Consider the following 25776-nt stretch of genomic DNA (forward strand, 5'->3'; position numbering starts at 1 on the left):
TGTTTAACTTTGGAAAGTTTTTGTTGGGAAAGTGTAGTGACACGGACCCACAACAGGGGGCGTAAATGAACAGACAATGGATGAACCAAAAGATAACAATTTACTGTTGTGAATGTGCACAATGGAATACAGACAATCACAGATTTAGAATCCAGTCAATATACAAAGGTGGCGTGTGGGCAGGCTCAAGGATAGAAGACGTCTTGTCCAGAGAAGAGCCAGGTCCCACACGATTTCCACTGCCGATGGATCTGGAGCACACTGGAGCCACCAAGTCCTGAATCCCCAGGTGGCCACCGTCTCCAGCTGTCAGACCTGGTACTGCTGGCAGGAAGCAGAAACAGTTTATGGTGGGTGAGTGCGCACCCAGCAAAACAGTCAGCAAACAGTTCAGTTCCTTTTGTGGGGAAATCTCCACCTCCAACACAGGAACAATAAACGTGCAGCGCATGAGTGACTACTTATCCGAGGAGCGAAGAGCGTCGTCTCCTCCACAAACCCAGCTTCCAGCTGCAGATTAGTCAACAGGTACGCCTGCAAAATATTCACAACAAAAGTGTGCGTACGGCACCAAAACTACGGCTGAGGGTTTTACCTGACGCGTAGAACGATATCTCGGCAGGGAGGTGGAGTTGCTGTCCGGCTTTTATGGATGGATGGAATGATGAGATGATGAGTGGCACCTGCCACTCCCGGCTGCTTCCTCGAGGCGGCTGCGCCCTCTCGTGCCTGAAGCCCGCACTTTAGGCAGGGCACCCTCTGGTGGTGGGCCAGCAGTACCTCCTCTTCAACGGCCCACACAACAGGACCCCCCCCTCAACGGGCGCCTCCTGGAACCCGACCAGGCTTGTCGGGATGTCGTGTGTAGAAGTCGGCCAGGAGGGCCGGGTCCAGGATGAAGCTCCTCTTCACCCAGGAGCGTTCTTCGGGTCCATACCCCTCCCAGTCCACCAAATACTGGAACCCCCGGCCCTTTTGACGGACATCCAGGAGCCTGAAGCTGGGAGTTTTAGCTTCACTGCGGCTGGGCTGAGGATCTTGAGGATCTTGAACGGTCCAATGTATCGGCCCTTCAACTTAGGGGACTCCACTTGTAAGGGGATGTCCTTTGTTGAAAGCCACATCTCCTGCCCAGGCTGATATGCAGGGGCCGGGGAACGCCGGCTGTCTGCATGGCCTTGGCCCTCGTCCGGGCCTTCAGCAGGGCAGAGCGGGCGGTGCGCCACACCCGATGGCATCTTTGTAGGTGGGCCTGGACCCAGGGGGCACCGACCTCTCCCTCCACCATTGGAAACAATGGGGGCCGGTACCCCTGTTGTTTTTTTGCTGTTGTATTTAATCCTCTGTAAGGTTTCTGTGTAACTTTTTGTTTGTCTCATTAAATAATTTGTCTCATTAAATTAATTTTTTAAATAATTTTCATTGTTACGCAGATGATACCCAGCTTTATCTATCCATGAAGCCAGAGGATACACACCAATTAGCTAAACTGCAGGATTGTCTTACAGACATAAAGACATGGATGACCTCTAATTTCCTGCTTTTAAACTCAGATAAAACTGAAGTTATTGTACTTGGCCCCACAAATCTTAGAAGCATGGTGTCTAACCAGATCGTTACTCTGGATGGCATTTCCCTGATCTCTAGTAATACTGTGAGAAATCTTGGAGTCATTTTTGATCAGGATATGTCATTCAAAGCGCATATTAAACAATTATGTAGGACTGCCTTTTTGCATTTACGCAATATCTCTAAATCAGAAAGGTCTTGTCTCAGAGTGATGCTGAAAAACTAATTCATGCATTTATTTCCTCTAGGCTGGACTATTGTAATTCATTATTATCAGGTTGTCCTAAAAGTTCCCTAAAAAGCCTTCAGTTGGTTCAGAATGCTGCAGCTAGAGTACTGACGGGGACTAGAAGGAGAGAGCATATCTCACCCGTGTTGGCCTCTCTTCATTGGCTTCCTGTTAATTCTAGAATAGAATTTAAAATTCTTCTTCTTACTTATAAGGTTTTGAATAATCAGGTCCCATCTTATCTTAGGGACCTCATAGTACCATATTACCCCATTAGAGCGCTTCGCTCTCAGACTGTAGGCTTACTTGTAGTTCCTAGGGTTTGTAAGAGTAGAATGGGAGGCAGAGCCTTCAGCTTTCAGGCTCCTCTCCTGTGGAACCAGCTCCCAATTCAGATCAGGGAGACAGATACCCTCTCTACTTTTAAGATTAGGCTTAAAACTTTCCTTTTCGCTAAGGCTTATAGTTAGGGCTGGATCGGGTGACCCTGGACCATCCCTTGGTTATGCTGCTTTAGACGTAGATTGTGGGGGGGTTCCCATGATGCACTGTTTCTTTCTCTTTTGCTCCGTATGCATCACTCTGCATTTAATCATTAGTGATCGATCTCTGCCCCCCTTCACGGCATGTCTTTTTCCTGGTTTTTTCCCTCAGCCCCAACCAGTCTCAGCAGAAGACTGCCCCTCCCTGAGCCTGGTTCTGCTGGAGGTTTCTTCCTGTTAAAAGGGAGTTTTTCCTTCCCACTGTTGCCAAGTGCTTGCTCATAGGGGGTCGTTTTGACCGTTGGGGTTTTTCATAATTATTGTATGGCCTTGCCTTACAATATGGAGCGCCTTGGGGCAACTGTTTGTTGTGATTTGGCGCTATATAAGAAAAAAGTTGATTGAGTTGATTGATATTGTGCAGCCCTACTTTCAACCAGCTGAACAGTTTGAATTTACATCTACATACAAAAAAATGTGTAAAGTGGCAGGGAGTTAAAAGGGGTGTAGTTGGAGGGTCTGGAGGCGAAGCTCCCAGGAAACTGAAGATTTTTAGCTATGCTAATGCTGTCCAGAATCATTATCATTTACTGAAAAAAAGCCTGAAGGACCTAAATTACATGGTGAGATGCTGAAGAACTTTGCTTGTTATGTCCGCGACATACATACGTATTATGTATATGTATATGTGTACTTTTTGGTTTGTGGCTTTTTACGACAGCATTGTCCGGTATTTGTCAACCATGGGCAGATTTTTTTGTGCCATTTCCGGCTTGTGGCTTCATCTACCATTGGTTTGTGGCTTTTTACAGCTTTTTACGACAATGTTGTCCAGTTTGTGGCTTTTTGCCCTATGGGCAGATTTTTTTGTACCATTTATAGATTGTTTTGTGCCATTTCCGGATTGTTTTGTGCCATTTCCAGTTTGTGCCTTCATCTACCATAGAGCGAGTTTTCTCATATTATGTAAAAGCTAGCGAGAAATAAACACTTCCAAAACTGAAAGTGCTGTTTTTGTAACCTGATAACACCTCTGGAGTCATTTACAAGACATTTTGCAGATGTCAGTGCGCATGCTAACGTCCGCTAACTCAAAGCTAACTTCCAATGGAGTTAAATTTGTCTCATTAATACCTGCAAATGAACAGGGTGATCTACAAATATTGCTTGATTTGCACACTTTCTGCTCTTAAAACATAAATATTGTTTTTGATTGATTGATAGAGGGACTTTATTGAATGTGTACAAATTGTACATTAAGACAAGAAGATATTAATAATTAATTAAACAACTGCAAATTTCCCTGTGGGAGGCTTCCCAGGGGATCAATAAAGTTGTATGGAATCTAATATAAAGAACACGATACTGATATGGCAGAGGGTATTCTAGAATTGTGTTATATTTTAAATTTTTGTGACATATGTCATGGAGGTCCGTATCTGGACTTGTAGTTGTTCTTTGACTCCTACAAACCAGCCTACAACCAAACTTTGTGTGACACTCCCACATACTTTGTGGGAGTGAATCGGCCCCCCATTCTGACAGACATGGTGATGAAGAGTTCCTTTTGTTTGATTGTTTGTGATACATCACCTCTGTGCCTATGGGGGATTATTTGTGTATTCATTTTTGGTACATTCTTTATTGTGCATGTAAGATGTTGATGCATGTAGACACAAGGGCTCCTCTCTGTCTCAAAACCACAGTGTTTACATGTTTCTCTTCATGTATTTATCACATTTGTCCATCTCAAGGCGCATGAACAGTTGTGAGTTTGTGCTAGACATCGGCATGACTATAATTTGCAAGTTTCCAGAGCCTCAGATTTCTCCTCCTGTTCATTACGTCGCTGACCTCGACCGCTGGGGCCTGTGATTTTTTTGTTTGGCTGGATGGTTGTTTTTGCTGACGTGTTGAGTCACAAGACTTTACCAGGTTGCAGTGGAATGTTATCTACAGGACATGCACATACAAAACAAAACATCAAAATTTCATAAGAGACGAAACTGAATTTCTGCAGTTCTATCATTTAAAGCTGAGAAAAGTTGCTGATGCACTGTTGTTGTTGAAGGCAATGGAGCTCATGTTCAGTCATACAAGTAAGGGTGGTCTCCCATTGGCAATTTTTAATATCAAATTGTGTATGTTTCTGACGCAAAAATTAGAATTAAGTACCCAATCGGGGCCTGAAAACAGGTTTTGTGAGCAGTCTGAAAGTTTTAAGCATTTTTTTTTTAAATTGTGATGTCCAGTTAAATTATGATCTACAAAATGTGAATAGTGGAATTTAACAGATGCAGAGCAGGGGACACTTGTGTAAAAGTAGATGAAACTAAACAACCAGCTACATTATGTGTTAATTGGGACCCACTGTTCTCTGGACAGAAGCCTCCTCCTCCTCTGCAACATGAAACCCATGAAAAGCATTTTACAGTCTTCAACAAAAGACATTTTTGACATGTTAATGAAGACATTTCAGGTTTTTCGATAAGTGTGGGTAAAATGGATGTTGAACTCAACTTGACAACTCAATCAACTTGTAAAGTTGAGTTCAACATCCACAACTGTAAGAGCTCTTTATGTTAAAGAGAGCTAGCAAGTGGACATGACTAAATGAGGCTGCAGTGCTTTAGAGTGCGTGGAATAGGAATCATACATGGTGTATTTGGCAATATTCAGTTACTACACTAAGGTAATATGAATTTTGACGATTATTTTTATAAAATTCAGGTCTGATTTTCTCAATTTTGAAATAGGAATGGAATGGAAATTAGCCGAGCAGCCAAGTGTGAAGCGTCCGTGATGAAAATCAGCACCTCCAAATCCGAGGCCATGGTTCTCAACCGGAAAAAAGGTGCTTTGCCCTCTTCAGGTCGGTGGAGTGTCCTTGCCTCAAGTGGAGGAGTTTAAGTATCTTGGGGTCTTGTTCACGAGTGAGGGACGGATGGAGCGTGAGATCGATAGACAGATCGGTGCAGCATCTGCAGTGATGAGGTTGCTGTATCGGACCGTCGTGGTGAAGAGAGAGCTGAGTAGGGGGACAAAGCTCTCGATTTACCGATCGATCTACGTTCCGATCCTCACCTATGGTCATGAGATTTGGCTCATGACCGAAAGAATGAGATCGCGAGTACAAGCGGCCGAGATGAGTTTCCTCCACAGGGTGGCTGGGCGCTCCTTTAGAAATAGGGTGAGGAGGTCGGTCACTCGGGAGGAGCTCGGAGTCGAGCCGCTGCTCCTCCACGTCAAAAGGAATCAGATGAGGTGGCTCGGGCATCTTTTCCGGATGCCCCCTGGACGGCTCGCTGGAGAGGTGTTCCGGGCACGTCCCATTGGGAGGAGGCCCCGGGGAAGACCCAGTACATGCTGAAGGGACTACATCTCTCGGCTGGCTTGGGAACGCCTTGGGGTTCCCCCGGAGGAGCTGGGGGAGGTGTGTGTGGATCGGGAGGTCTGGGCGGCTTTGCTTGAGCTGCTGCCCCCGCGACCCAACTCCAGATAAAGCGGAAGAAAATGGATGGATGGATGGATGGATGGATGGATGGATGGATGGATGGATGGATGGATGGATGGATGGATGGATGGAAATTAGGACCAAATATCAGAAATGGGTGACCTCCCTGAGACAGTATTTTCTGGTAGTTAAATTGTAAGATATGATCAACATCGTACTATAATCATACAATTTGAAAAATGTTTGTGTGTTTGTTCCACTATTCCTCTGAGGTGATGGGCCAATGGGGCAGTGCGGTCTCCTTTGAACCCCTGCGTGATATCACAGGATTTGACCACTTGTAGGGACAGCCTACCGTTGCACCACACAAACACAGCATCACTTCACAGGGAAAGATGGTGTACTGTTTTGTTTTCGCCTGCAATCACCGAAGCAGTCGCGAAAAGTGCAGTTTTTCTCATTTCTTTTATCGTGCCCCTGTTCTGTGGAATGATCTCCCTGCGTCAATAAAACAATCAGATTCTGTGGAGACTTTCAAGTCCAGACTTAAGACGCACTTATTTTCCCTTTCATATGGCTAGCATACTGGTACAGTTTTGTTTTACGCTTTTTACTCTTAATTCATGTTATTAGTAATTGGAGCTGGCCGCAGCCTCAACTTCACCTAAATTCTGGGTCTTTTAGTGAAGCTTAGGGCTAGCGGCCGGCGATCACCTTAGTATTTCTACTGTTTTTCTTGTTGATTAATGCTGGCAAATTATACAGTATTTCTTGTCTTTCTGATGCCTGATTCTGTTTTTTCTCTCTGTTTAAGGTGCAGCTCCATCCAGAGATGGGAGTTGTGTTCGTGTTGGCGATCCTCCTGTCCTGTGCGCCAATTGCATTTCTTGTATATTCGTCCATGAATTGTTCTGTGAATTATTTCTGTAATTTATGTTTTGTAGCACGGCCCAAGCAGAGGGTCACCCCTTTGAGTCTGGTCTGCTTGAGGTTTCTTCCTCAGAGGGAGTTTTTCCTTACCACTGTTGCTCTGGGGGTTGGTAAGGTTAAACCTTACCTGTGTGAAGTGCCTTGAGGCAACTCTGTTGTGATTTGGCGCTATATAAAGGAAAATAAATTGAAATTGAAAAATTGAAATTCCCAGTGGAGAAGGGAAGACGAGGCAAATGGGACAAGTTGTGTCTGTAGGTTTTGGCGCAATTTAATGTGAATAATGAGCCAGACGAGTGACTGGCCGATAGTGCTGCTGTCCCGGAAGTACCATATGTTCTTTCATTTTAACCCTTTATCGCCCACTCTTAAATGAGACTACAGTGCCCAATTTTCACCAAACTTGGCACACACATATGGAGGTGGGTTCTGGAATTACCCAGGCAAGATCAAATTTGGGACCAATGCCATGACTGTCTGTCTCTCAAACTCCTCCTAGGTCCTTTTACTGATTTCAACCAAACGTGGTTGGTCAGTGTCTGTTGTACCCAAAATTGTCATTCAAAACTAATTTTGGCAAGCTCGATTAATTAGATTTTCAATCCATTTCGTACAAAATGTGGCACACAGATGGATTCCAGAAGTACCCTGGTTAGGTCAGCCTGAGGTAAATCACTTGGGTGTAGGTCAAGCTAACTGGGGTCAAATGTCACATTGCCATCTTTATGCCCATGAGTACTATTACATAGTACATGGAATATCAGCAAAACCATAACTGTGGTCACTTTGGATATAAGAGAGGTCAGGAATTAAACAAGGTGATGAATATGTGTACTGCGGTGAGGGGCAAACATCAATAGATACACACTGCCAAAGTAATCTATGTCTGGACAGTCCAATGGTCAAAAACTGAACCCTCTCTGTTGGTTTTACTCACACTGTCTGGTTTATCATTTATTTGTCAGTAAGCAATAAGACAATCCCACCCACGCTGGCCTACTGCAGTGACAGCCTGTGATTTGGGCATTAATTCATTGACCCCAGTGGAATGTCAGACTGACAGCACCTTTTAATTAAGGTTCAGACCTGATTGGATTTTAGGATTATAGGTTTAGGAACTCAAGTGGCTGTTGATGCGGTTGAAGATTTAAGGTTGAAAAGAATATTTGTTCTCACAAAAAAGCGAGCATAGCTGAGCTCAACCTCTTGTGGCTGAGAATTTGGTCCTAATTACTGCTTTCTTTCTTTCTTTCTTTCTTTAAGCTGGCCATCTACAGTCTTCAAGAAAAGGGGGGACTGTTTTCCATGCGGGTACTGGGAGTAAAGCAAGTGACCTCCACACCCTGAGATTTTATCATCCACAGGCCTGTTTAATTATTTATTCAAGGAATGTGGAAGAAAACTCCAAATATAATAAAAGTCATATCACTGTGATTTTGATTCTGTTTGCGTGTTTAATTATCTCTTCTTTTACTTTCTGCTAGGTATGAGATAGATATCTGCATGGTGGTGTTTAGTTTATTGTGGATCTCACTGTTAAAAATTAACTTTACAATCACCGCTTTGATGTTGCTTGCGTCAGACTGCCCCGCCCATCAAACAGAGCAGCCAATAGAAAACACAGATTCAGGCCCTTTGTCCACACCCTCCCTAACCAGTGCTTCCTTTTGTCCATTGGACGGTTTCTCTACACCACACAAACACCGGTTTGACAACTCACTCCGATTTGCGCAGCCGTAAATGCGCAAATGATGGCAGACGCGGCGTGCATGGAGGACACGCTGGCCGAGGAAGAGAGGGAATTTGAGAATATGATCACGCTGATCGGAGGTAAAGAGAGGATCCTTTTGGTGAGCAATGCTGGCAAAAGTGAGGAAGAAGGTGGTGATGAAGCCGGAGTACTGCAAGAGTTCATCAGCGACGTGTTTCACGGCAGCGTCAGCGCGCGCCACGGTCCCTGTCCTTCAAATCCCGAGGAGACGCCGAGAGGAAAACCGGTTTGTTGCGAGTCCACATCTGTTAAATGTGACAAGGAAACGATGAGAACCGATCCGGAGAGAAAGCACGGGGAGGTGGAGATGCAACAAGCGCAGCCGCCGCGTAATGGGAACGGACGCAGAACCGCCGCGAGGAGCGCAAATACTTATAACCAAAAGCGAACGATAAACTCTGCTCTCATCGTCTTTATCTTCACACAGACATTTCTCAGCAAACACTTCAACAAGGTGTGCTTGAAAGAAATCTTGAAAGACGTCATAGCACGTGTGAAACGTGGGAGCAGCGCGCGTTGGCCAGCTCTGATTGGATTAATACGCACCAGAGTGGAGAGCGCAGAGACGCGTCAGTGCGCGCAGCTCCTGGAGCGGCTCATCCGCTCGGTTTTCAGCAAAAACTCTCCAGAAACTGTATGGGTGGGTACGTTTATTCCAAAGACAGAAGACACAGTGCTGAGCGTCAAGAAAAACGCCTGTAACGTTGTACTGTCGTCGCAAACAGCAGGTGTGTCTCCAACACCACAAGTTGTTTGATCACTGTAATCACAAAAAAATACACAGAGCGTTTTAATGTTTATTTTCTGACAACATGAAGTTAATCCATGCAATCAGCCAACTGGACAACCATAATGATGTTTAGTGAATGTTTCAGGTCACATGTCATGTTCTACACTTCATCTTTTAATTCAGTTCACATAATACAAAAATGAACATTATTCAAGCAATAAAATAATTCTGACTCCTTGAGATAAAGTCACACTTTCACACCTTCAGTGTTAATTCAACTCACATGTAAAAATTAACATTATTACAGCATTAAAATAGTTATGACTCCTTCTGAGTTAAAGTCACTCTTATCATCAGTCTTAACTTCCATTCGTATTAAAACTGTCCCTGAGTTTATATACAGTGAGGAAAATAAGTATTTGAACACCCTGCAATTTTGCAAGTTATCCCTCTTAGAAATCATGGAGGGGTCTGAAATTTTCATCTTAGGTGCATGTCCACTGTGAGAGACATACGCATAATCTAAAAAAAATAAAAAATCCGGAAATCACAATGTATGATTTTTTTTAAATATATATATATAATTTATTTGTATGTTACTGCTGCAAATAAGTATTTGAACACCTGTGAAAATCAATGTTAATATTTGGTACAGTAGCCTTTGTTTGCAATTACAGAGGTCAAACATTTCCTGTAGTTTTTCAGCAGGTTTGCACACAATGCAGCAGGGATTTGGTCCACTCCTCCATACAGATCTTCTCCAAATCTTTCAGGTTTGGAGTTTCAGCTCCCTCCAAAGATTTTCTATTGAGTTCAGGTCTGGAGACTGGCCAGGCCACTCCAGGACCTTGAAATGCTTCTTATGGAGCCCCTCCTTAGTTTCCCTGGCTGTGTGTTTTGGGTCATTGTCATGGTGGAAGACCCAGCCATGACCCATCTTCAATGCTCTTACTGAGGGAAGGAGGTTGTTTGCCAAAATCTCACATTACATGACCCCATCCATCCTCCCTTCCATACGGTGCAGTCGTCCTGTCCCCTTGGCAGAAGAGCACCCACAGACTATGATGTTTCCACCCCCATGCTTCACGGTTGGGATGGTTTTCTTGGGATTGTTCTCATCCTCTAAACATGGTAAGTAGAGTTGATTCCACAAAGCTCTATTCTGGTCTCATCTGACCACATGACCTTCTCCCATGTCTCCTCTGGATCATCCAGATGGTCACTGCTGAACTTCAAATGGGCCTGGACATGTGCTGGCTTGAGCAGGTGGACCTTGCTGCCCTGCAGGATTTTAAACCATGACAGCATCATGTGTTACTAATGTAATCTTTGTGACTGTGATCCCAGCTCTCTTCAGATCATTGACCAGGACCTCCTGTAGTTCTGAGCTATCTCAGAATCATCCTTACCCCACAAAGTGAGATCTTGCATGGAATCCCAGACCGAGGGAGATTGACAGTCATCTTGTGTTTCTTCCACTTTCTAATAAATAATCATAACAGTTGTTGTCTTCTACCAAGCTGCTTGCCTGTTGTCCTGTAGTCCATCCCAGCCTTGTGCAGGTCTACAGTTTTGTCCCTGGTATCCTTAGACAGCTCTTTGGTCTTGGCTATGGTGGACAGGTTGGAGTGTGATTGAGTGTGTGAACACGTGTCTTTTATACAGGTAACAAGTTCAAACAGGTGCAATTAAAACAGGTAAAGAGTGCAGAATAAGAGGACTTCTTAAAGAAAAATTAACAGGTCTGTGTGAGCCAGAATTCTTGCTGGTTGATAGGGGATCAAATACTTATTTGCAGCAGTAACATATACAAATAAGTTATTAAAAAAAAAAAATCATACATTGTGATTTCTGGATTTTTTTTTTTTTTTTTTTTAAGATTATGTCTCTCACAGTGGACATGCACCTAAGATGAAAATTTCAGACCCCTCCATGATTTCTAAGTGGGAAAACTTGCAAAATCGCAGGGTGATCAAATACTTATTTTCTTCACTGTAACTGTCACTGGTTTTGAGTTGAAGTTACACTTCAATACTATTAAAATATTAACTCTAATGGTGTCGATTTTCTGATATTCACAGTGTTCCTTCTTATGTTAGTGTTTTCCCCCCACCAATGCCTTTAAATGACAAATTGATTGGGCATTGATTCTAAGAATACAGAAGCACAGCTACTGTCACAATAACATAACACTTCTCACAGTATAACACCAACAATGCTGAAATAACATTTCACACATTAAATATCCCAGAACAAAATAGACTTTGCTAGAACTGCATTTAGTCCCACTACAGATACAGGTAAACTGTCAGGATGTTAAATAATCTCTATTGTCGCACAAATCACGTGTATTAGAAGTGAAAAACTTTGTCATATGGTTAATTTAACATGTATAAAAGTGTTTATTTGGAGTGAGCTCAAATGCAGTCCTGAGAGTGTCTATTTTATTTAGCAAAATTTACTGTGTAAGAGTTAAAAATCAACTCTGATGACGGCTTTGAGATTTTAACACTCACCTTTTTGCTGTGTTGGTGTTAACAATAGACTTGTTATTGAGTTTGTTAAGAAAACTACACCTGCATGTATTCAAACTACCTTAAACAATTTAGAGTAAATCCCTGCCAGAACATGGAGATTTATATTGTAGAAATAGTTTGTGACCCGTCACAAGGCCACTTTGTTTTAATGACAAACACATCATTGTTATAGTGATCAAATACTTTTTTATTTTACAAACTCACAATTTAAAAAAAAAAAAAAATACTTATTATTTCCTTTCCAGACAATGCTATCAATAGAGGATCCCTGCTCTCCTGGCCATTCCGATGCTTATTCTGGACCCAGAGAAGAGGAGCCAGAAATGAGGCCAACAGCAATTCAAATGTTCGTCAAAAAGGTAGAAGCATTATTATGTTGTTCAGGACTCGAGCAGGATTTACGCAATGCTGTTTCTCTTGTTCCTGTATTGCCGTGGGGGGGGGGGAATTCAGATCGATAAATACTTGAACGAGGAATTACTTTGCTATATGTACACCACAACATTGTGCTTGCAGTGTAGACTTTTATGGGGCGCATTTGTAAAATTAGAGGTGTTTTCTTAGCTGTTGGGGTGTTTTTTGTTTGTAATTATTAGCACAATTTTCTTAGTTTTTATCATAGTTTTTATTATTATTATTATTTTGAACATCACAAGCAAGATTGTCTTGTCAGACAAAATGCAGACACAGCTCCTACTTTGGTCATATAGAGAACGGCTCACGTGTCATGATGTTCAAGGACGGGATTTCAAGGAGCATTCAGGGGCCGGAGGTGACCTCAGAGTTGAGCTCTAGTGTTGTAGAGGTTAGTTTTCGCTGTGCGTTTAAAGGGCATCATTTTAAAAATTTGTATATACAGCAGCCTGTTTTTTTTTTTTGTTTTTTTTTAAATAATAATATTCCAACATCCAGATAGTTGAGGCGGATTGATCCAGATATCAATAACGTCAGTATAGATATTGATCGATACCAGTGTACTGAAATTGATACTTTAGTGTCAGTTTCTGTCTGTCTGGCTGAGTGCTGCTGCTTTCAAGTACCGCTCCTGTCGCAGGGCGGAGCAAGCATACTTTGCTCCTCCTCGCCCCTCGTGTTTTGATGTTCTGACATGTGACTCAGCTCCGCCGCCAACCTCTAACCAAAACCTCTGTTCTGCACAGGAGGACAGGGCCCACAGAGGGGCTTCTGGGAATATTTCTTTGAACTCAAGGTTTGGGGGTTGTTTGGTTAGTTCCACTTTATTTATTGTATTTTTACTTACTGTTTTTTTTTTTTCTCAAACTCAGGAAAGAAGTGCACTAAAGAGGAGCAATTTTGTTTTATTTTTTTGTATTGTATTTCCTGAACACACTTGAAATTCTACTTGTTCTATAACGTTTGTTGTGGAGTGATAATTTTGTACACTTTATCTAAGAAAAAATCCAGAAAAGAATCGCAGTGAAGGGAGAAATTTTGCTAAAGTTTTTTTTTTGTGTGTGTTGTAGTTTCTGAACACTCTACCTGGGGGAAAAAAGAAAATAATTTGTTTTAATTTGTTCTGGAGTGATACTTTTGTGCACTTTGTTTATTAAAGAAAAAATCCAGACATGACAATGCATGGGGAAAATTTGTTTTCTTATTGTTCTGTTGTTTCTTAATAAAAACTTATATTATGATAACAAAACATTTTCTCTTTGCCTATAAACTCTGCCCAAATTCTGTCCTGGGTTTTCACTAATGAATATTCCAAAGGGAAAAAAAATCACAAAAAGACTTGAAGGTCATAAAAATTCATTCAGATTTTACAATTTAATGATGCATCCACCTTAATTATTACAAAGTATCAATTATTACAAAGAGGAGAAATTCACATGTTACGTCAGCTCTTAAAAAACACACAAGATGGGTGCAAGTAGAGGAAAATGTTCATCAAACAGCGTGTGCAAGATAAGCAATAACACTACAGTGAATACCGGCCCTGTATTCACTTGGGAGCTGATCAATACCAAATCTTGCAATATTGCACACCACTGCATCCAGACGTGCAATAGCACAGGGGTTCACATAGTTTTTCTTGATGGTCAATTATCTCAATATAGGTTTATAGAGGGTGACAATATTTCAATCCCATATTGATAACAGAGAACTATCAGAATTCAGCTCTGTTGCATTGTAACAACAATTACATGTAAAACTTTTGTTTTTCAGATGACACAGGAAGCAGTGAGGAAGGTATTCCTCTGAAAACCAGTCATTCCTGTGCTGCAGCAATTGTGAATGAAGATTCAGGTGAAAAGGATGGCTAACTTCACTTGGCATCATGTTGCATCTGGTCACAAGAAAAACTGCCCTTGTGGTGCTTAAATGTCATGTTATTTATTAATTTGGTTTTTGGTGTTCTCAAGCAACTCTATCATTTACAAATTACATGTTCATAATTTTTCATAACTTAATTTTTTAGATTTTTGCAGTGTGCAGTGATCATTAACATGACTGTTTAGTTTTGTTTTTGTTGTTGTAGACTTCCATGATATGCGCTTGTCCATTGTTTTAGTACTGGATGAGATTGGAGTTTTGTTGAGAGCATAGTACAAAGTTTACACAGTATCAGATAAACACATCATTAAAATAACTTATGGTTTTGACATGATCATTGTATTTTTTTTCAAGCATTTGTATTTTGTGTAACTGTAACTGACTGAAGCCTGCTTTCTACCTTTTAATGTATTTATGTAGGCTCTGTTTCACCAGTCATACAGTATCAATATGTAAATAAAGATATTAAGGTTGCATTAACAAGTACGATTGTTTTTACTAGAGTAACAGTACTGATCAGTGGGAAACTAGGTTAAATGGACTGCATTTATATATCGCTTTTCCATCTGCATCAGACACTCAAAGCGCTTTACAATTATGGCTCACATTCACACTGACACACACACTGATGTCAGGATGCTGCCATGCAAGGCGCTCACTACACATTGGGAGCAACTTGGGGATTAAGGACCTTGCCCAAGGGACCTTAGTGATTTTCCAGTCAGGCTGATGATCCTCTGGTCTCAAGCCCAATGCTTAACCACTAGACCATCACCACCCCTCATTTCATTTGGACACTAGTGGGACAGTGGGCAGGTTTCTCTAACAGTTTAGATTTTGTTCATGTTCTCTGTGATTAGCAGGATCAGCACAGGATTAATGGATTAAGTGAATGTGTCTGTAAAATCTCTGTCAGTAACTTCATAAAAGCTACTGCATATTAAGCTTTGAAATTTTAGGCTTTGATGAATGCAAATGAGGACCAGTGATCCTCCTAGTTTGGGCCACGTTGGCCTTTTTGAACACGTAACGATAATAAGAGCAGTCTGTCAAGTTGCTCATTGCGGTGTCCTGGTGGCTACTAGAGGCTGCCGTTGCTTGTGTTAACGGAACCTCATTACCTACAATAAACTATAACAGATTGTCACCACCATGTGTGTCTGCCTGCTTGATGATATATTTAAAAACAAAAAAGTCTCTAGGTACAGAAGACATACCCCAAAACATGAATTATGCTGGTACAGCAAAAGAATTAAAGAAATACAAGAAATTTTTAGACACGAGGGAAGAATTTCAAGCCTTGTAGACCAGTTAGTATGTTAACCAGTTGGCCATAGCTGCATAAACTCGAGGAAAAACAATGGCATGGGAGTTGCCAAGTGATGATGATCAGCCAGTTACAGGCATTCTGTTTTCCATACCTGTAGCCACTGGCATTTAAAAATGGTCAGAATCGAATGTATTGCTAAGTAAGTTCTCACATACAAGGACTTTGATCTGGTGTCATTGGTGCATAGTAATAGTGCATAAACAACAATAAAAAGAAAAGGTAAAGAAAAAAACTTCTGTAAGAAGTAAAGGAGCCCTGAAAATGGATGGCGCTGGAGTGTTGGGCCCATACCTGGCCGTCACTGGTGACAGGGACCGTGAGGGCTATGCCGTGACAAGTAGAGGGTCACCGCGGTGCACATGGAAGCCCAGGGCGCGGGCCCAGGAGGAGCTGTCACAGGTGCAGATCTTGGTGGTAGTAGCAAATATTCAAACAAGAACTTTGAAGGCTGAAGTGGAGAAGGGTTCCATGTGAACAGCAGTTGAACATGGGTCAGTTGGTCCTAAGAGATGGGCGAACACCATTTGGAAGGGCGGGGCGATGGCCTACGTTGCCCCTGGCCGATCAAAAGGAAGTCAGGTTCAGATCCCGGAATCCGGAGTGGCGGACCATTTTCCTTCTATCAGCTGGGAGTAGAAGGTCTGCTTGGCAAGTTGGCCATCATGTTGCCCTAGAGCAGGGGTGCTCAGGTTCGGTCCTCGAGAGCTACCTTCCTGATACTCTTAGTTGTCTCCCTGCTCCAACACACCTGAATCCAATGAAAGGCGCCTTTCATTGGATTCAGGTGTGTTGGAGCAGGGAGACAACTAAGAGTATCAGGAAGGTAGCTCTCGAGGACCAAACTTGAGCACCCCGGCCTGCCCTATAGACACCTCTGTGTGGATTTGTTTAATGTGGGAATGTTGTTGCATGCCGACAAACACGTGGTCCTTGACAGATCCTTAGCCTAGTCAAATGGCTGGGAAATTGGAGATGATCGGGGTCTGAGGACCTACTGTAGCCTTCATATGCCTTCACAGCCATTGTGTTACAAGCCATCACCTCCTCCACTTGATTAGTGGGGCAGCATAGCAAAACAATTGTTCCTTTTGTGATAAAAGCATGGATTTTGGCACACATGTTCTAAATGAACTGATGTTTATTTTCACATATGGAGCCATCTTGGAGCTGACCTTTAATGAGCTTCATGGGTTAACATTTTAAAATGCTCCAATCATGTTGAAAACTATGCCACATTATTTGTCTGATCATAACGATTCCAAAAAGGTATAGTTTGGACTATCAGTGATTGAATGCTCTGGAGTTATGGGGTAAAAATGGCAAAAATGGTGACAAAGATCAGTTTCAGTTTGTGCACGAGTCAAAACTTAAAGTTGCTACAATTTTGGTAAAAATTGATGCAAATTATTGGTTGAAATAAAATTATTAATAAATGGAATAGTTTTGACTGTGATGAATGCTTGGTCTGCAAAGTAAAGGTCAAACAAGGTCAACGTCCATTGGATTATATGACGTATGACATATGTTACCCTGTAACATAACTAAGCATGACAGATGGTGCAAACTATTCCTTTTAAAAATGCTATTAACTCAACCAATAATTTGCATCAATTTTTACCAAAATTGGAGCAACTTTAACTTTTGACCCTTGTACAAACTGAAACTGACCTTTGTCACCATTTTTGCTGTTTTCATCCCATAACTCCATGGAATTCAGTCATAGATAGTCCAAACTATACCTTTTTGGAATTGTTATGATCAGGCAAATAATGTGGTATAGTTTTCAACATGATTGGAGCATTTTAAATTTTGACGCCTGTGTAATTCTTTATTGACCCCTGTAGAGTTAACGCTTTGCACTAAAAACAGCCACTTGGCGGCGATAGAGACACTTTGGTTTCCAGCGCTGCTGCTCTGTTGCATGTATAAAGTTTACGTGACAGACCAAGTAAATTTTGTGTACATCTGTCAAAGGGAGGCGTTAGACAAAACTAAAGGATAGTTACCCCATCCCCGTAGAGATGGTGCCTGCTCCCAGACCACCAATAACCAGCAATAATCTATTTAAGCATAAAAATTCAAAAAGAAAAAATAATATAGCACCTTCAACTGCACCACTGACTAAAACAGTTAAATGTGGTCTATTAAACATTAGGTCTCTCTCTTCTAAGTCCCTGTTGGTAAATGATATAATAATTGATCAACATATTGATTTATTCTGCCTAACAGAAACCTGGTTACAGCAGGATGAATATGTTAGTTTAAATGAGTCAACACCCCCGAGTCACACTAACTGTCAGAATGCTCGTAGCACGGGCTGGGGCGGAGGATTAGCAGCAATCTTCCATTCCAGCTTATTAATTAATCAAAAACCAAGACAGAGCTTTAATTCATTTGAAAGCTTGTCTCTTAGTCTTGTCCATCCAAATTGGAAGTCCCAAAAACCAGTTTTATTTGTTATTATCTATCGTCCACCTGGTCGTTACTGTGAGTTTCTCTGTGACTTTTCAGACCTTTTGTCTGACTTAGTGCTTAACTCAGATAAGATCATTATAGTGGGCGATTTTAACATCCACACAGATGCTGAGAATGACAGCCTCAACACTGCATTTAATCTATTATTAGACTCTATTGGCTTTGCTCAAAAAGTAAATGAGTCCACCCACCACTTTAATCATATCTTAGATCTTGTTCTGACTTATGGTATGGAAATAGAAGACTTAACAATATTCCCTGAAAACTCCCTTCTGTCTGATCATTTCTTAATAACATTTACATTTACTCTGATGGACTACCCAGCAGTGGGGAATAAGTTTCATTACACTAGAAGTCTTTCAGAAAGCGCTGTAACTAGGTTTAAGGATATGATTCCTTCTTTATGTTCTCTAATGCCATATACCAACACAGTGCAGAGTAGCTACCTAAACTCTGTAAGGGAGATAGAGTATCTCGTCAATAGTTTTACATCCTCATTGAGGACAACTTTGGATGCTGTAGCTCCTCTGAAAAAGAGAGCTTTAGATCAGAAGTGTCTGACTCCGTGGTATAACTCACAAACTCGTAGCTTAAAGCAGATAACCCGTAAGTTGGAGAGGAAATGGTGTCTCACTAATTTAGAAGATCTTCACTTAGCCTGGAAAAAGAGTCTGTTGCTCTATAAGAAAGCTCTCCGTAAAGCTAGGACATCTTCCTACTCATCACTAATTGAAGAAAATAAGAATAACCCCAGGTTTCTTTTCAGCACTGTAGCCAGGCTGACAAAGAGTCAGAGCTCTATTGAGCTGAATATTCCATTAACTTTAACTAGTAATGACTTCATGACTTTCTTTGCTAACAAAATTTTAACTATTAGAGAAAAAATTACTCATAACCATCCCAAAGACGTATCGTTATCTTTGGCTGCTTTCAGTGATGCCGGTATTTGGTTAGACTCTTTCTCTCCGATTGTTCTGTCTGAGTTATTTTCATTAGTTACTTCATCCAAACCATCAACATGTTTATTAGACCCCATTCCTACCAGGCTGCTCAAGGAAGCCCTACCATTATTTAATGCTTCGATCTTAAATATGATCAATCTATCTTTGTTAGTTGGCTATGTACCACAGGCTTTTAAGGTGGCAGTAATTAAACCATTACTTAAAAAGCCATCACTTGACCCAGCTATCTTAGCTAATTATAGGCCAATCTCCAACCTTCCTTTTCTCTCAAAAATTCTTGAAAGGGTAGTTGTAAAACAGCTAACTGATCATCTGCAGAGGAATGGTCTATTTGAAGAGTTTCAGTCAGGTTTTAGAATTCATCATAGTACAGAAACAGCATTAGTGAAGGTTACAAATGATCTTCTTATGGCCTCAGACAGTGGACTCATCTCTGTGCTTGTTCTGTTAGACCTCAGTGCTGCTTTTGATACTGTTGACCATAAAATTTTATTACAGAGATTAGAGCATGCCATAGGTATTAAAGGCACTGCGCTGCGGTGGTTTGAATCATATTTGTTTAATAGATTACAATTTGTTCAGCTTTCAGGCTCCTCTCCTGTGGAACCAGCTCCCAATTCAGATCAGGGAGACAGATACCCTCTCTACTTTTAAGATTAGGCTTAAAACTTTCCTTTTTGCTAAAGCTTATAGTTAGGGCTGGATCAGGTGACCCTAAACCATCCCTTAGTTGTGCTGCTATAGACGTAGACTGCTGGGGGGTTCCCATGATGCACTGTTTCTTTCTCTTTTTGCTCTGTATGCACCACTCTGCATTTAATCATTAGTGATCGATCTCTGCTCCCCTCCACAGCATGTCTTTTTCCTGGTTCTCTCCCTCGGCCCCAACCAGTCCCAGCAGAAGACTGCCCCTCCCTGAGCCTGGTTCTGCTGGAGGTTTCTTCCTGTTAAAAGGGAGTTTTTCCTTCCCACTGTAGCCAAGTGCTTGCTCACAGGGGGTCGTTTTGACCGTTGGGGTTTTACATAATTATTGTATGGCCTTGCCTTACAATATAAAGCGCCTTGGGGCAACTGTTTGTTGTGATTTGGCGCTATATAAAAAAAATTGATTGATTGATTGATTGATTGATTTGGTCTTGGATGGTTTTAATTACGAGGTCTATTAGAAAAGTATCCGACCTTATTATTTTTTCAAAAACCATATGGATTTGAATCACGTGTGATTACATCAGACATGCTTGAACCCTCGTGGGCATGCAAGAGTTTTTTCACGCCTGTCGGTTATGTCATTCGCCTGTGGGCAGTCTTTGAGTGAGGAGTCGTCCACACGCTCGTCGATTTTTTTCATTGTTTAGGAATGGCTCAGAGACTGTTGCTTTGTTTGATAAAAAATTTTTCAAAACTGTAAGGCACAACTGAGTGGACACCATTCAATAAATTCAGCTGGTTTTCGGTAAAAATTTTAAGGGCTGATGAGAGATTTTGGTCTGGTAGTGTCGCCGTAAGGACGGTCCACGGCGCCTGACGGCGATCTGCGCTTCGAGGCGGCAGCGTCTCGCCGTTTCAAGTTGAAAACTTCCACATTTCAGGCTCTGTTGACGCAGTAAGTCGTCAGAGAACAGAGAACTTTCAGAAGAAGTCGGCATGAGGAGTTTATTCGGACATTCCATTGTTAACGGTCATTTTGTAATGAAAGAACGTGCGGGCAGAGTCGCATGTCGGGCTGGACCCGGCCGCGGGGGGTCGCGGCAGGAAAAACACCTCCGTTGGAAACCTTAACGGACAAGTTGGAACATGCCCAAGCTCTTAAACAATTTCTCAGTTACTCACTTGTTGAAAGCCATCAAAAGCCGCCTGAATTTTACAAATGGTTTTCAACACGGAGGTGTTTTTCCTGTCGCGGCGCACACAGATTTGCGTCGTCGTCACGGAAACGACTCGGCGAATTTGCGCGCACGTTCTTTCATTACAAAATGACCTTTAACAGTGGAATGTCCACATAAACTCCTCATGCCGGCCTCTTCTGAATCTTCTCTGTTCTCTCACGACGTCCTGGGTCAACAGAACCTTAAATTAGGATGATTTCAGCTCGAAACAGCCAGACAACGTCGCCTGGGAGCGCTGCGCGACGTCCCGCTCCGTGGGAAGTCCTTACACCGACAGAAACACCCCATAATCTCTCATCAGCCGTTAAACTTTTCACAGAAAACCAGCTTAATTTCTCGAATAGTGTCCACTCGGATATTCCTCACAGGTCCAGAAAATTTTTTGATAAAGCAACGCGCGCCGTCTCGAGCAGCGTGTGAAACAAAGGAATTCAGCCGAGAGGGCGGGACCACATCTCACTCAAGGCCTGCCCACAGGGAAATGACGTCACCGACACGCGTGAAAAAACTCACGCATGCGCACGAGGGTTCAAGCATGATTGGTGTAATCGTATGTCATTCAAATCCATATAGTTAAAAAAAATAATAAAAGGGTCGGTTTATTATCTAAGAGACCTCGTATATATGGTTTTTACAGACACCCTCTCTACTTTTAAGATTAGGCTTAAAACTTTCCTTTTTGCTAAAGCTTATAGTTAGGGCTGGATCAGGTGACCCTGAACCATCCCTTAGTTATGCTGCTATAGACTTAGACTGCTGGGGGGTTCCCATGATGCACTGAGTGTTTCTTTCTCTTTTTGCTCTGTATGCACCACTCTGCATTTAATCATTAGTGATTGATCTCTGCTCCCCTCCACAGCATGTCTTTTTCCTGGTTCTCTCCCTCAGCCCCAACCAGTCCCAGCAGAAGACTGCCCCTCCCTGAGCCTGGTTCTGCTGGAGGTTTCTTCCTGTTAAAAGGGAGTTTTTCCTTCCCACTGTAGCCAAGTGCTTGCTCACAGGGGGTCGTTTTGACCGTTGAGGTTTTTACGTAATTATTGTATGGCCTTACCTTACAATATAAAGCGCCTTAGGGCAACTGTTTGTTGTGATTTGGCGCTATATAAATAAAATTGATTGATTGATTGATACATCCAGCTACTGGAGAGTGCCTTCGAGAATGCCGGTTTATAATTGGGAGTCTCATCTTAATACATTTCTATCTTTTTGAATATATTGTTAACTAGACCATCTGTACTTTAAAACCATCTTTACTTCTACGAGGTTGTTGGTTCGGATGAGAATAAATTAGACAATGTTATTTTTTTTTAATCAGGCGTTAAATTCGTTGTCCACACGGGCAGGTCCTTCAGGTGGGAGACTTTGCGGTGTTGGACAAAAAGAAGTTAGCAGCGGTAATCTTGGTTTTGCTGTAGTGTTTTTTCAACGTTTTAAATATTTTTCTTCGTCGTCTCAACAAAGACGATTCCCGAGTTATATTGTATCTCTAATATAGTGTAGCTGAGGAGGCATTAACTAGCCAATCATGATAACATCTGCTGGTAAGTGTAGAAGTTGTGCTTATTTTGCTAGCCGTAGCAACCATTGATTTAGCTGAGTCACAGAGCGGCAGTAAGCTTTTAAATAGCTCCAAACAGGAAAAAAAAAAAAAAATCTGTCTCCGAAGGTCTTCTTCTAATATGTTTTGTCCTTATGTCAGTTAAGTGTAGTTTTAATGTATTACCTTTATTTAGACGTGGCTTTTTTTTTTTTTTTTTTTTTTTTTGCTGATCGTAAAGTAATTGCACAATGACAGTGGACCTGTCAAATAAATGGAAACACATAGGAGCTCTTGTATACCTACATTATTTTTCGTCATTTCGTTATAAGTTTTGGATTAATGGCTCCCTCGTTGGTTGATAGCCTTGAAGAGTGAATAGCCATAGTATACAGACAAGAATGAACGTTGAGTGTGTTTACAGCAGGGACTTCCATTAGTCCATATTAATTTTTCATATTCATTTACACATCTTTCAGGCCATGTTATATCACTTTTTCTTCTGATACCTCCAGCACCTTCATCAGTTTCTTTGTTCTGTCAAAAATATATTTATTGCAGTAGCTGAAAATACAGTTGTTTGAACAATTTCAGGGAAAGTGTATTGCTAGATCACTGGGCAAATGAGTTAGAGCCATGTTTTAATTCTGAAAACATGCAGTGTTGTTTGGGAAGTGGCAGTTTGGCAAGCACAAAAGCCTCCAATTTGGTCCACTTTACAAAACTGTAAAAACATATGTAGTGCCAGTTGCTATTATAATAAGATAAACAAGACAGAATTCAAGCATTTTTCTGATGTAGTTGCTTTATGTTGTTTTCTTTATGCTGCTACTTCTTATTCCCTGCTGGCCAAAGGCCCGAAGGAGGATTATGTCTTGGCGATTTCCATCCGTCCATCGTAAAAAGGGTATAAACGTTCTGAAATCAACTCTCACATTTTAGCAGGAATTTCGTGAAACTTAGCACAAGTTCTTGTTATAGGTTGGTAATTTGCATATTATTTTGTTTGAGTTGGGCCCATTTTACCAGATTTATGGCCCTTGACTAGAAAATCTACACCCTTGTCAGTTTCAGGAGTGGGTGCCTGCATTCTGAAATGAACTCTGCTCACCTTTTAGGAGGAATTTTGTGAAACTTGGTACAATTCCTTGTTATAGGTTGGTAATATGCATATTGTAATATTGTACAAGATTGTCACATTTTGGCAGAGTTACAACTCTTGATTAACAAACCTGGACACTGCCAGTTCCATGAGTTGGTGTCTACATTCTGAAATTGACTATCACATACCTTGAAATGTCATAAGATTGTAGCAAGCACTTGGCATTTGCCAACAGGGAATATTGTGCTCTCAGAGCACTCTTGTTAAAATTATACATTGGCTTTTCCCCCAAGCAAATACTATAATGTTGTTTATTTTAAATATTAATGTGTTACAGCTGGAATAATTTCACTCCTTGATGAGGAGGAACCCCAGCTCAAGGTAAGAGACACACAGGTGGATGACAAATGAAAAGGAAAACCCAAACAAAGTGCCTTGGTAAAGTTTGGGTCACCACGTCAGGGCTCTGCTTTTAGCTCCAGTGGTCACTTGCCATGCCAGGCTAGTTGTGGGTCAAATCTACTTGTTGCATGGTAAGTAAACTAATTTAACCAAATAATCCAAGTGTTTCGTAATAAGTCATGACCTCGTGAAGCCACTCACCTCTCTTGAATATTCAGCTTTGCTTCATTCTCGTAGTCTCTGTCCAGCTCTTTAAACATTTCTGTGAAGAAAATAGACTGGTTATCAAATCAATCAATCACATGTACTTTATTGTTCTCACAGGGAAATTTTTATTGGGCATAATAGGCCAATGGTCCGTGTAATCAAGATCCCTTTGGATTTTTGAAACCATGACCTACATCTGGGGTGGGTGCAAAAATTCTGTCAAATAAAAAACCTGTGGTACCCCAAACAACATATTTATTTTGCAAGCATGAATTTTGAGCGTTGGTGAGAACCACTGGCCCAAAATGTCAACATGCATCAAGTAAAAGTAAGTCCCTTCGGCTGCTCCCTTGTTTTCATTCATGGTGGCCACAGCAGATCCAAGGTAGATCTGCATGTTGATTTGGCACAAGTTTTACACCGAATGCCCTTTGTGATGCAAATCAGGGGTTTGAACCGGAAACCTTACGCATTGAAACAAAGTGCACAAATGTGCATCAAGTATGTTATAAAAAAAATAAAAATAACAGCACAGAAAGCATGCATGTGTTTTGTGGACTTGGAGAAAGGTGGATGATCAGGTACCCCGGGAGATACTGTGGGAGGTGCTGCGAGAGGATGGAGTGAGGGGGTCCCTTCTCAGGGACTTACAAAGCGAGAGCTGCGTTCGGGTGTTTGGCAGTAAGTAGGACTCGTTTCCACCCCCGCCACGGCTGCCCCTTGTCACTAATCCTGTTTGTGATATTCATGGACAGGATATCAAGACGTAGTCGAGGGAGGAGCGTTTCCAGTTTGGTGGGCTCAGGGTCTCATTGCTGCTTTTTGCAGATGTGGTCCTGTTGGCTTCATTGGTTCCCTTCCAGCAGTTCCCTTCCAGCAGATCCCGAGCAGCCGGGAAAGCAGGCCGACTGGGTGACTGTGAAGAGGAAGCATAGCCCTAAACAGAAGCCCTGTGTACACCGCCAACCCGTTCACATTTCTAACCGCTTTTCCCCACTCGACGACACACCCGCCGAGGATCAAACTCTGGTTATTGGCAACTCTGTTTTGAGAAATGTGAAGTTAGCGACACCAGCAACCATAGTCAATTGTCTTCCGGGGGCCAGAGCAGGCGACATTGAAGGAAATTTGAAACTGCTGGCTAAGGCTAAGTGTAAATTTGGTAAGATTGTAATTCACGTCTGCAGTAATGACACCCGGTTACGCCAATCGGAGGTCACTAAAATTAACATTGAATCGGTGTGTAACTTTGCAAAAACAATGTCGGACTCTAGTTTTCTCTTGTCTCTGGGCATCCCAAAGACGTATCGTTATCTTTAGCTGCTTTCAGTGATGCCGGTATTTGGTTAGACTCTTTCTCTCCGATTGTTCTGTCTGAGTTATTTTCGTTAGTTACTTCCTCCAAACCATCAACATGTCTATTAGACCGCATTCCTACCAGGCTGCTCAAGGAAGCCCTACCATTAATTAATGCTTCGATCTTAAATATGATCAATCTATCTTTATTAGTTGGCTATGTACCACAGGCTTTTAAGGTGGCAGTAATTAAACCATTACTTAAAAAGCCATCACTTGACCCAGCTATCTTAGCTAATTATAGGCCAATCTCCAACCTTCCTTTTCTCTCAAAAATTCTTGAAAGGGTAGTTGTAAAACACCTAACTGATCATCTGCAGAGGAATGGTCTATTTGAAGAGTTTCTGTCAGGTTTTAGAATTCATCATAGTACAGAAACAGCATTAGTGAAGGTTACAAATGATCTTCTTATGGCCTCAGACAGTGGACTCATCTCTGTGCTTGTTCTGTTAGACCTCAGTGCTGCTTTTGATACTGTTGACCATAAAATTTTATTACAGACATTAGAACATGCCATAGGTA

The 25776-nt window shown here is 41.8% G+C and overlaps 2 protein-coding genes across 2 annotated transcripts in view; both read left to right on the forward strand.

Moving 5' to 3' along the window:
• Nucleotides 1-8348: 8348 nt before the first annotated feature.
• On the forward strand, nucleotides 8349-14079 carry LOC117518741. Its single transcript, XM_034179960.1, has 3 exons — nucleotides 8349-9163; nucleotides 11948-12061; nucleotides 13890-14079. The coding sequence occupies exons 1-3, from the start codon at nucleotides 8413-8415 to the stop codon at nucleotides 13985-13987; spliced, it is 963 nt and encodes a 320-aa protein (XP_034035851.1). The 5' UTR covers nucleotides 8349-8412; the 3' UTR covers nucleotides 13988-14079.
• Nucleotides 14080-21986: 7907 nt separating this feature from the next.
• The window catches only part of psmd1 (proteasome 26S subunit, non-ATPase 1), a 113532-nt gene continuing 109742 nt past the window's right edge, over nucleotides 21987-25776 (forward strand). The window contains exons 1-2 of the mRNA XM_034179961.1: nucleotides 21987-22191; nucleotides 23627-23670. Coding sequence (XP_034035852.1) covers nucleotides 22176-22191; nucleotides 23627-23670 — 60 coding nt within the window. The 5' untranslated portion in view covers nucleotides 21987-22175. The remainder of the gene's footprint in view (nucleotides 22192-23626; nucleotides 23671-25776) is intronic.

The sequence above is a fragment of the Thalassophryne amazonica genome, chromosome 10, assembly GCF_902500255.1.
Source record: "Thalassophryne amazonica chromosome 10, fThaAma1.1, whole genome shotgun sequence".
NCBI classification, from domain to species: Eukaryota; Metazoa; Chordata; class Actinopteri; order Batrachoidiformes; family Batrachoididae; genus Thalassophryne; species Thalassophryne amazonica.